This window comes from Taudactylus pleione, unplaced genomic scaffold (assembly GCF_031769625.1).
Source record: "Taudactylus pleione unplaced genomic scaffold, aTauple2 ptg000487l, whole genome shotgun sequence".
NCBI classification, from domain to species: Eukaryota; Metazoa; Chordata; class Amphibia; order Anura; family Myobatrachidae; genus Taudactylus; species Taudactylus pleione.
In genome coordinates, this window is record NW_028284889.1 from 6,914,458 (window position 1) to 6,926,692 (window position 12,235).

Sequence of the window (12,235 nt, forward strand, 5' to 3'; positions counted from 1 at the left end):
TGGGGGCGCAATATAAGGGGCACTACATAGGGGGATCACTACTGGGGGCACTACTGGAGGCCTGCATAAGGGGGTCCTCTCCTGGGGCACAGGGGGGCACTGCATATGGGCACTACAGGGGGCTGCCCCTAATCTTTATTTTTACTTTACATTAATCCCATATGGACCCGCCTCCTCCCTGGAACACTTGGGGGGGGGGGAGCACCGTAGCACGCTTGTGCTCCAGGCACCCTGGCTACACGCTACTCCTCTGCCAGGGCCGCCTGCATGTATTTGCCCCCCAGGCTAAAAGTTGCCAGCCAGCCCCTGGTCATGCCTCTGCTGTTCTATGATGCACACCGTATGATCCTACAGCACTGGGTTCCCTCCGACAGACAATTAATGGTGACTATTATGCAAATGTCCTGAAAGCCTATTTACATTGAGCCATGAAGAAGAAAAGTCCACATTTGCTGAAGAAACAGTGGGTTTTGCTCCAAGACAATGCCCGACCACATGTTGCTGCTGTTGCATTGGCAGCAATGACTGAAATTAATGGGACAGCACTAGTCAATGCATATGCATGTGCAGAACCCAACAATCAGCCAACTGCGTGCATAATTGCAGATCGGTAGTGAATCAGGTAGTTAGTTCCTTGGTGTTTAAAGGTGCCCATACACATAGCGATCTGCACACGATCCCACGATGTGTGCGATTTCCCCTTCACTCTCCCCCGGCAGCTCCCCAGCAGCCCCACACACGATTTGGAAGAAAAAATGTTCAATCTGACTTAAGGTCTATAGTGCATCCAGTGCATTGTGTCCCAGTTTGGCATATCTGCCCTACAGCACGGCAGATCTGAAGATGCAATGTACGACGAGCGGGGACGCGCATTGGCATCGTGAGTGGACACTCACGATTTGGGCATATTTTACATGATTTGTCGTCAGGATTCGTCGAAATCGGCCAAATTGGGTAAAATCACTATGTGTGTGGGCAGCTTTAGGATGAGATTCACAAACGTTGGCCGGCCTATATAGGATTTTTCTGAATAAATTTTGTGATGAGACTGTTTATATCATAAGGTACTTATTTTATTTATAAATAAATCAAATTACGATTTTTATCATTATATGGTGTTTTATTACTGGCAATACATATTATAATGTGATCACTAAATCACAATCCGCAAAGGGGATATGCATATAGTTAACAGGTACAATATATAACTAATACTATCTATATGGGATAGGAACGCTAATTAAGGTAGTTTAAACTGCAGCATAATATAACAACATAGTTAGCACTGGGCAGCACCAATTGGTGCAGTGTGGTTTGTTTTTATTCAGAAAAGAGGGTAGTTACCTCAAGCAGCTCCTGATACACGTCTTTGGAGCGCATCTGTACTCATTAAGAATATCTTTGTATTGTATGACAGTCACTGGGATGCTCTATGTATTGTATAATAGTCAATAGGATGCTCTATGTATTATATAATAGTACCAGGGATGCTATGTATATGCTCAACATTATGGGTACAGGTACAGTAGGCATAAGCAATGTGATTCACTTTTTCCACAATGACCAAATAAAAAATGGATAGTTGATGAAATAAGTACAATGGAGATTTCGATAAAAGTGCCCCTTGAAGAAGTCCGCTGGAGACGAAACGCGTTGGGAGCCTTTACCCTGCTTGACTTTATCTTCCTATATACCTGAACTAAGATAAAAGTGCATATGAATGGATATCTTATCGAAATCTCCATTGTACTTATTTCATCAACTATCCATTTTTATTTGGTCATTGTCATTATTACTGTATTTTTATCTCTGTTTTTATGTTTGTTCATATTAAATATCTATTTTTTATCATATATTTTTCTGGTTATATTCTACTTTGCACTTTAAACCATAGTTTTCTGTTTCTTAACTGGTAAACATCAGTCACTTATATTTATTTGATGCACTTTTAGCACTTTAAGGCGCTCTGACCTGATCACCTTGTTTCCATATATATAAATAAAATAGTTTCTTTTTATCAATTAACAAAATGCAAAGTGAATGATCAGAAGAGAAATCTAAATCAAATCAATGTGACCACCCTTTGCCTTCAAAACAGCATCAATACTTCTAGCTACACTTGCACACAGTTTTTGAAGGAACTTGACAGGAAGGTTGTTCCAAACATCTGGGAGAACGAACCACTGATCTTCTGTGGATGTAGGCTTGCTGAAATCCTTCTGTCTCTTCATGTGATCCCACACAGAGTCGATGTTGAGAACAGGGCTCTGTGGGGGCCATATCATCACATCCAGTACTCCTTGTTCTAATTTTCGTTGAAGATAGTTCTTAATGACATTGACTGTATATTTGGGGTTATTGTCCTGCTGCAGAATAAATTTGGAGCCAATCAGACGCCTCCACAATGGTATTGCATGACGGATAAGTACCTGCCTGTATTTCTCAGCATTGAGGACACCATTAATCCTGACCAAATCCCCAACTCCATTTGCTGAAACTTGCAAGGAACTCCACCATGCTTCACTGGTGCCTGCAGACACACATTATAGTATTGCTCTCCAGCCCTTCGGCGAACAAACTGCCTTCTGTTACAGCCAAATATTAAACATTTTTACTCATCAGTCCAGAGCACCTGCTGCCATTTTTCTGCACCCCAGTTCTTATGTTTTCATGCATAGTTGAGTCGCTTGGCCTTGTTTCCACGTCAAAGGTATGGCTTTTAGCCACAATTCTTCCATGAAGACCACTTCTAGCCAAACTTCTCTGAGCAGTAGATGAGTGTACATGGGTCCCACTGGTTTCTGCAAGTTCTGAGCTGGTGGCACTGCTGGACATCTTCCGATTTAAAAGGGAAGTAAGCGTAATGCACTAAGTTTCCTTTGCCGACCATGGTCCTCAACATTTCCCGTTTCTTTGTGCTTCTTCAAAAGAGCTTGAACAGCACCTCTTGAAACTCCAGTCTGCTTTGAAATCTTTGCCTGGGAGAGACCTTACTGATGCATTATAACTACCCTGTGTCTTCTTGCTGTGCTCAGTCTTGCCATGTTATATGACCGGTGACACGAAACTGTCTTCCACAACCTCACCTTTGTAGCAAAGTTTGGCTGCTCCTCACCCAGTTTTAAGTAGGGGTGAGCGGGTTCAGATTTCTGAAATCCGAACCCCCCCGATCCGAGGCCGATCCGAGTCAAGCTCGACTTTTCCCGCCTGACTCGGATCTGAAATCGAGGCAAAACGTCATTATCCCGCCTTCCGGATCTCGCGGGTTTTGGATCCTATATAAGGTACCCGCGTCGGCGCTATTTTCTCACTCGGCTGTGGACAGTGAAGAGCGAGGGTGGGAGTTAGGGCTGGCTGGGCTGTGTAGTGTAGTGTAGTGCACAGTAGTGTTGTGCTGCGCTGTGCTGCTGTTGTCCATAGGGGCTGTGTCCACTAATTCAAAGTCCATAGGGGCTGGCTGTGTTGTGCTGTGCTGCTGTTGTCCATAGGGGCTGTGTCCACTACTTCAAAGTCCATAGGGGCTGGCTGGACTGTTGTGCAGTCAGTTGTCCATAGGGGCTGTGTCCACTCCAAAGTCCTGTGCAGTGTCCCAGTCCTAAAGGGGTGCTGTAGTGTTGTCCAGGGGGTGCTCTGTCTATCAGGGGTGCTCCCCCCAAGTGCTAAAAAAAAATATTTTTTTTCTGTTTGTGAATTGTGTGCACAGTAGCCGCACGTGCATCAACAAAGTAGTGCCAAGCGTGCGCCTGTGTCATAAGTAAAGGGCCGGCTGGCTTGACCGGTAAAGGGTGCTGTAACCCCCAAAGTACACTCCAAACCAAATAAAAAAATATTTTCTGTGTTTGTGAGTTGTGTGCACTGTGGCTGCACGTGCATCAACAAAGGAGCAGCGCCAAGCGTGCGCCTGTGTCCCATAAGTAAAGAGCCGGCTGGCTCATTTCTTAAAGGGTGGTGTAACCCACAAGGTGCACTACTCTCCAGCAAAAATAAAAAAATATTTTCTGTGTTTGTGTGCGCCTTAGCCGCACGTATATATCAATATAACATAAATGGAGGACCAAACTTTCTCCGATAAAAATAAAATAGGGAAAGATCAAGAACCACTTCCTCCTAGTGCTGTTGCTGCTGCTGGGAGTTGTTCATCATCCCAGAGAGGAAGTAGGAACACCACTACTTTTACTAAACAATTGACCCTCCAACAGTCCCTAGCGATGAGGATGAAGTACGACAGCAGTCATTCTGAAGCAAAACGTATAACTGAGGCCTTGACTGCTATGTTGGTGTTAGACGTGCGTCCGGTATCCGCCATTAGTGCAGTGGGATTTAGACAATTGATGGAGGTAGTGTGTCCCCGGTTCCAAATCCCGTCTAGATTCCACCTGCATCCTCAAAGCAGCAGCGACAAGCGTGCGTCTGTCTGTTAAAGGGTGGTGTAACCCTCAAAGTGCGCTCCACAAACAATAAAAATATTCTTCTTTTTTTTCTGTCTTTGTGAAATGTGTGGGCTGTAGCCGCACCTGCATCCTTAAAGCAGCAGCGACAAGCGTGCGTCTGTCTGTTAAAGGATTACATCGGTGACAGCATCCAAGTAGGCATGTCAGACAGTCCGTACCTGTACTGCCAGGAAAAAGAAGCAATTTGGAGGTCCCTGTACAAACTGGCTCTATTTTACCTGAGTTGCCCCCCCTCCAGTGTGTACTCCGAAAGAGTGTTTAGTGCAGCCGGGAACCTTGCCAGCGAAAGGCGTAGGAGGTTGCTTCCACAAAATGTGGAGAAGATGATGTTCATAAAATGAATTATCAACTCTTCCAGGGAGACCAGCCTCCTGAACGTACAGAGGGACCTGTGGTTGTGGATTCCAGCAGGGACGAATTAATACTCTGTGAGGATGAGGATGCACACAACACTGAAGAGGGTGAGGAATCGGTGGATGAGGAGGATGAGGATGACATCTTGCCTCCGTAGAGCCAGTTTGTGCAGGGACAGATTAATTGCTAGCTTGTTTTATGGGGGCCCAAACGAACCAATCATTTCAGCCACAGTCGTGTGGCAGACCCTGGCGCTGAAATGTTTGGTTTGTTAAAGTGTGCATGTCCTGTTTATACAACATAAGGGTGGGTGGGAGGGCCCAAGGACAATTCCATCTTGCACCTCTTTTTTTTCTTTGAATTATGTACTGTTTGGGGCGTAGTGTTTCAAACTGCCATCCTGTCTGCCACTGCAGTGTCACTCCTAGATGAACCACGTGTTTGTGCCGCCCACTCGTATCTCTTAGCATAGTCATCCAGCTACCTCGGTGCAACCTTTTGGATATAAAAACACTATTGTGAGGTGTGAGGTGTTCAGAATAGACTGGAAATGAGTGGAAATTAAGGTTATTGAGGTTAATAATTGCATAGGAGCAGAAAAACACACAAATTCTGTGATTTTAGCTGTTTATGCTTTTTTTTTTTTAAAAATACAGATCCAAAACACAAAACCCAGAACCCAAAACACGGAAGGGTGGTTTTGGCAAAACCAATCCAGATCCAAAACACGAAGAAAGATCCAGATCCAAAACCAAAACACGAAAAGTGGCCGGTGCACACCACTAGTTTTAAGTCTCCTACACAGCTGTTTCTGTTTCAGTTAATGACTGTGTTTCAAGCTATATATGAAAATGATGATCAGTTTTACCTGTTTGGTATGATTGGTTAATCATACACCCGACTATAATCCTACAAAATCCCTGACTTTGTGCAAGTGTACCTAGAAGAATTGATGTTGTTTTGAAAGCAAGGGGGCTGTTCATCAGCACTTATTTTTTTACAATAGCAGTAAAAATTAAGTGTCAGGGCTATTCATCAAATTCCACAAAAGCATTTTTTTTCAGAACTTGATGGTGTTACTGAACGCCATCCTGAGATGGCGTTCAGCCCCCGATTATCTTCACAGGCTGCTGTCTACATGGCAGCCTTTGGAGATTTACATGCCAGCCACAGCAGAGGGATCTATTAAGATTGGACACCAGCCGAGGAGGGGCGGGGGGGTGCGTTGTGGCCTGATGGGACACCGGAGGGATGTGGGAGCAGGAGGTGTGACACAGTGGGGGAATAGGGAGGGGGGTGAGACATTCCGCAGTGAGGTAATCCTTATGGATACCTCAGCTACATGGGGAAAAGTATCACTTTTCCAAAAAGCTGACTCCGCAAAAAGAGCAACTTTTCGGAAGTTATACTTTTGTTAAGGAGGCATGATGAATGCCTCCAAAACATTTTTTAAACTCGCAGCAAGTTTAAAACATAATGAACACTAGTGATAATTATGTCATGATGAATAGGCCCCAAAGGGTGGTCACACCAAATATTGATTTGATTTAATCTTCTCTTCTGTTCATTCACTTTGCATTTTGTTAATTGATAAAAATAAACTATTAACACTTCTATTTTTCAAAGCATTCTTACTTTACACATATATATATATATATTTATATATATTTATATTTAAAAAAAATTCTAATAGGGTGGAGTTACCATTTAAATCAAAACTGCAGATGCTCTGTTTTGCAGTCAAATAATTATTTCTGCTAAACCATTACAGACAGCAATAAACAATGCAACCACACAAAGTTTTCACAGTGATGAATTGTTACACATACCCATCGCTAGTAAATATGTATGAAAATACATTCTTCAAGGCAGCAAGCAGGATTGTGTCCAGAATGATGAAAATAGCTGGAGGACACACAAATGCATTGCCATATTAAGTACATGTAGATTATCATATATTAAAGTACACTTAGGGGGAGATTTACTGAGGGCCGCGGTTAGCAGATTTGCTGTTTTTCAGTGATAAAGCCCCGACTTAGCAAGTTGGAGATTTAACAAGTAACAATTTGCATAGATATTGCATGTTAAACCCTAATACGCAAACCAAATCACTGCATCTCACCATCGGACCAAACATTTTTGGAATAAAATTGACATCACTGCAAATCACAAATTAACTAAGATTCGTGTTTGCAAACTCGCACTCAGGACTCGATTCAGACCCGCTCGCACCCAGCGTATGCAAATCCGACACACACCCAGCAAGGCAGGCGATCGCACGGCAAGCCATAAGCACGCCCACTACGTCTTGGAGTGCGATCGCTTTGTGTATGTAGACATCCACCAGCCTGTCTTAAGACGCCCACTTGCGGACGTCATCTCCAGGAAATGTATGCAACTGTCGGTACATCGGTTACCATTGGAAGTGAACGCAGCGCTTGTGGTTGACTATACACTACCGCAAGCACTGCAGTCGCTTCAGTGTGAAATCCAGCCAGGTGACATGTACAATGACGCTGTCTCTTAATTATGCACGCCTCTGAAACGGCATTGAGATGCTCAGGCACTCCCCCGTTTTTAATGGCCAGCCCAGTTACCACACACAAACAGCTTCTCCTGTTACTCACTCTGCTGGGCTGTCTATGTGCAGCGAGTGAACATATCCCGATCTCTCACACTGGTTCGCGCACGTGCAGTGCGATGCATACACGTGCGACAATCGGCTAACTACGAGCGAGCGCATCCTAGTGAGCTGGTCTGAATTAGGTCCTCAAATCACTATCAATGCACAAAATGAATAGAGGCCAAAAAAAAGTTGTATTCATGTGAATCTTGCTTGAATCAGTGAGATCCGTGCAGGCTTTGTGTGAAAAGTGTATTTAAAGTGTTAATTTAGAAAAAAAACTGACGTGGGGTCACCCTAAAAGCACCACTCGCATCGAGCTTTGTGAGTCGGTCCTGGTAGAGGATATATGGGGGGAAAACGGCATGGGGTCCCCCGTATTTCAATGAACCAGCACTGGGCTCTGAGCCGATCCTGGTTGAGGAAATAAGGGGAAAAAATGTGTAGGGTTCCCTTGTATTTCCATCAACCAGCACCAGGCTCTTACTAGTGGGAGCAGGGGCGTATATATAATGGGTGCAGGTTGTGCGGTGCACACGGGCCCCCGGGTCCAAGGGGCATCCGCACTGCATACCCTGCGCCCATATTGTGTAAAATTTACCTTTCCGAGGTCCCGCGTCAGGTCTTCCAGCGCTGCTCAAACACGGGAAAATGGCTGCCGCTGCCACTTTTCTGGCTTTTTGCACATGCGCTGTGAGGAAGTCGCCGGGAAAATGGCACCACACCATTTCCCCGGCGATCTGCGCATGCGCAATAGACTTCGGGCACACTCTAGTGCCCAGAGTCTATTGATTCTGCGATGGCTGGCCAACCGCTTCACTTGGAGTGAGAGGAGGGGGTCAGTGACGGGGGATGCACATGGGCCCCCTCCTCTCTAAAGACGCCCCTGAGTGGGAGTGTAATGCCACAGCTGGGAGAAACACTTAATGGCCAAAGCATTCATCACCCCACACTAGTCAGCTCAGGCCAGAAATCCTTGGGGAGGTAGGGTCCCCCCAATAAAGAGATCCCCCTGCTCCAGAGTACCTCAGACCAGGGCTGAAGCCCAGGGCTATCTCCCACATCCCTGGCCAGTGGATGCGGGGTTGATAGTGTCAAATAATAGATAACAACTAATATTGTCTTTTACATGGGGACTACAGGACCCAGCAAGCTTGCCCTGTATGCTGGTACTTGGAGAAGTACCAACATGCGGGGAGTTAAGGGCCCGCTGGTACCTCTAATCCCTCTGTAAAAGATATATTAAAATAATCACAATAACAACATAATAATGACATATATACTATAGGTAGTTTATTTTATTACATATGCACTCACTCACTCACACTACATATTACCTCCCCAGGGATTCCCGGAGAGCCCTAGGTTTTTATTCTTGTATTTTTTGAACCAGCGCCAGTTCAAAGAGCCCGAAGCTGGTTATGCTTCGGAGGTGGGACCCCACATCAATTTTATATTTAATTTAACACTTTAATGGATTTTTTAAAAGCAGAAGCATACTCGGATCTCACTGATCTGTGTATGCTTCTGCTCGACATGCTGCAGGGATTTGGGAATTCATGTATGATTTAGGGACAATATGAATGAACTCACACATGCCACAACACAAACATTATCTCCATGGAATGACAATTGTCAGCCCAACATGATTCTTAGTAAGTTTTAGATTTGCTGCGAGAAACGTTCCAGCGAGAAGCTCCGATTTGTGATTGCAGCCCAGCACGATTGTTAGTAAATCTCCCCCCTAATGTTAAAAGCAATCAGCGGTAAGAAACCCCTCACTGTTTTACAGAACTTATAGCAATATTACTTGGAGATTGGACGGCAGCACATACCTAACTGAAGAGGTTGTCATATCAATTGTTAGTTTCTGGATCACATTTTACCCTAAAATTACTTATTTAACTAGGTATACCCTGCTGCTGTTCAATTCATTGTTGCTTTGCATTAAATGTAACAACCAAGTCTGGGTTTCCTAGTAGTGCATATACCATTTTGTGAATGAAGATCCCACAAATGGGATGTTTTTGGGATTACTCAGGGGCATGACTATAATGGATGCAAGATGTGTGGTGCAGATGGGCCCCCAGGTCAAAGGAGGCTCGCTCCGCACAACCTGCACCCTGGAACATGGTCCAATTGGGACAAGGCTGGCACAATTTTACCCGCCATTTATTCATAACTATTGCACTGATATCATATTTCTGAACAATTAAGCGGAAATACGGAGTATGCATAGAGTACACTGCTATCTTCTGCTCATAAAACCAGTGCCATTTTTACCGGGGGAAGGTGCTCAAGCAAAAACTTACAAATGGGCCCTCTCACTTTTTAAAATGCCACTAGTTTACTGTTTGCATAATGTATCTTCATTGCAAATTAAGGGGCTGGCACACAAAATCGCACACCTCAGAGTGTATTGCAGTCACTCGTCTTCGAGTTTATGCAAATGGCTTACAAACTCCTTCCTATGTGTACATCTGTGCGGTAGAATATGCAAGGATGGAGACACCCACTGTTTTGCATTAGTGCATGCTGTAATACTGATTAGTGCGTCCTTATAGGTCACCATCGGTCGCACCATCGAAAATGTCACCAGCACAATAGCAGGTGCAGTTTCTCTGTTTGACTATGGCCTCCTACGTGTGTCTTTGAGCGCAGCCACTTGCATTGATATGCCCACGACAGTCCCATAACACGCCCACTGAGTGGACCATTTTTGCATGCACTACTAGCCACCTCCCAGTCACCGCCCAGGAAAGCCAATCACCTTTCTGATACCATCTGAATCGACCACAAAACCATCTTTGCGCATACACTGTGTAACGCGTGCGTCGTAGGGGTTTTCTGACATTTTTATGCATGCACAGTTGAAAATAATCAATCAACTATGTGAACATCGGCATTGTGTGCGGATTGCATGTGACTTAGGGCCTGATTCAGACCCACTCGCGAGCGGCTGTCCGCTCGCAAGTGGGTCGATGTTATGGACTGAGCATGCGCACGACGGAGGGAGCTCCGTCGTGCGCATGCGCCAGACGCGACGAGCGAAGGAAAGTCCTTCGCTCGTTGTGTCCGATCAAAGGGGGCGTGCTGTCAATGTTGATTGACAGCACGCCCCCTTTGGTAGGCGTTCCGGGGGCGTTCCCACGGGAACGCCTCCCGTCAAAAGCCGGCCCACTGACATCACTAGTGATGTCAGTGGGAGTGATTTTGGCTCTGATAGAGCCAAAATCACTCCGGAGCTTGCGGTTGAAAACCTCAACCGCAGGCTCCGGCTCGCAATTTCGATGGTCACGACCATCGCGGCCTTCAAAATGCACGCCCGTATAGCCTGTGGGTGGTGACCCACAGCTATACGAGCGTCCAGGAGGACGCTCCATTTTCATGGAGCCCGGCCCTCATTCAGAGCGTGCGCTCTGCTCAGAGCGTACGGCTCTGAATGAGGGCCTTAGGCTCTAAATATCTAAACTTCATGTGCTATAAATATTACCCTATTTCTAGTTTGATCTTATCACACTACTGGGGAGATTTATCAAAACTTGGAGATTGATAAAGTGGAGAGAGATTAAGTACCAACCAACCAACCAGCTGCTGTTATTTTACAGGCTGTGGGGGAGATGTATCAACCAGAGATATGGGGGTTTAGTGGTATCAGTGCATGTAATGTGCGCTGATACTGCTTCTCACCCATGTATTAATGTGGGTTGGGTGATAAGTTACTATCGGCGTAGCTATCAAGATAGCGCACTGATATGCTAGGCAAACTATGGACAGTTAGTGGCACTGACCGTTCTGACAGCTGCAGCAGTCGTTGCCTTATCACCACAACAGGGACAGCACTGTCTCTGTCTGCGGTGCTGCACGTGAGCTAATGCTTGCGAGATCTTGCGTTTGCCCAGGGGAGGCGGCCGGGAGTTAAGGGTGATGCGCCATGGGCTCTGGCAGGGATCGCCGGAGGGGGGAGTTTTCACTTCCCCACTCTGGCACACAAGATATTCTTACATCTCATCGGTACTGCTTCCTGCTTTGCCTTGGTAAAGAGATGAAGCAGGAAGAGTTACAGTATAGCGGCATGATGTGTTTGAAAATGACAGTTAGAAGCAGAGCCAGATTACAAACAAGCTAGTACAGGCTCAGTGATCCTAGGGGGTCTGGCGCCTGCCTGCTACTGACTGTAGGACACAGACTGGGAGCCGGAGTCCAGCAACTGCAACATACCTTGAGACTAGGGGCAGCGGTGTCACTTGGTCTTATGACACCAAATGTGGCAGCCTGAATACTTCCCACAAAGCCATACCCCCATGTTTTTAATGTTTTGAGGCATGGCCACGAGTCACGCCCCTGTTTACATCATGCTGGGGGCAATCGCAGCGCTCCGGGAGCTGCTGGGCAACCCCACACCCTCTCCCGGCACAATGGATGTTGCAAGCTTGCTATAGTCCTTGAATAAAGAATGTTTTAATATATATATATATATATATATATATAGGTTTTTAAATACTTTTTATATATTTTTAATTTTATATTATTTATTTTTTTAAGATAGATAATAGAGACTATCATATGGAGATGGAATGCCAAAGATTGCCTTTGCAAAGAGTTTAGTTAGCCCTCACCACTTCCAGCAAATATCACTAGTGCTAACTAGATACTTTTTGTTAAAAGAAAGAAATCTAGTAGCTCATTCAGACCCTCTCGCTAGGATGCTAATGTTCGTAGCTGACCGATAGTTGCGATCTGCGCATGCATCACAATGCGCGTGTGCAAACCACTGCGAAAGATCAGAATGCGTTCGCTCGTTGCG

At 45.3% G+C, this 12,235-nt stretch overlaps 1 protein-coding gene across 1 annotated transcript in view; it reads right to left on the bottom strand.

Annotated features, from left to right (window-relative positions):
- LOC148502683 (multidrug and toxin extrusion protein 2-like) overlaps nucleotides 1-12,235 on the bottom strand; it is a 133,333-nt gene that overhangs the window by 51,849 nt on the left and 69,249 nt on the right. The window contains exon 12 of the mRNA XM_088449504.1: nucleotides 6,635-6,710. Within this exon, the coding sequence (XP_088305630.1) occupies nucleotides 6,635-6,710 (76 nt within the window). The remainder of the gene's footprint in view (nucleotides 1-6,634; nucleotides 6,711-12,235) is intronic.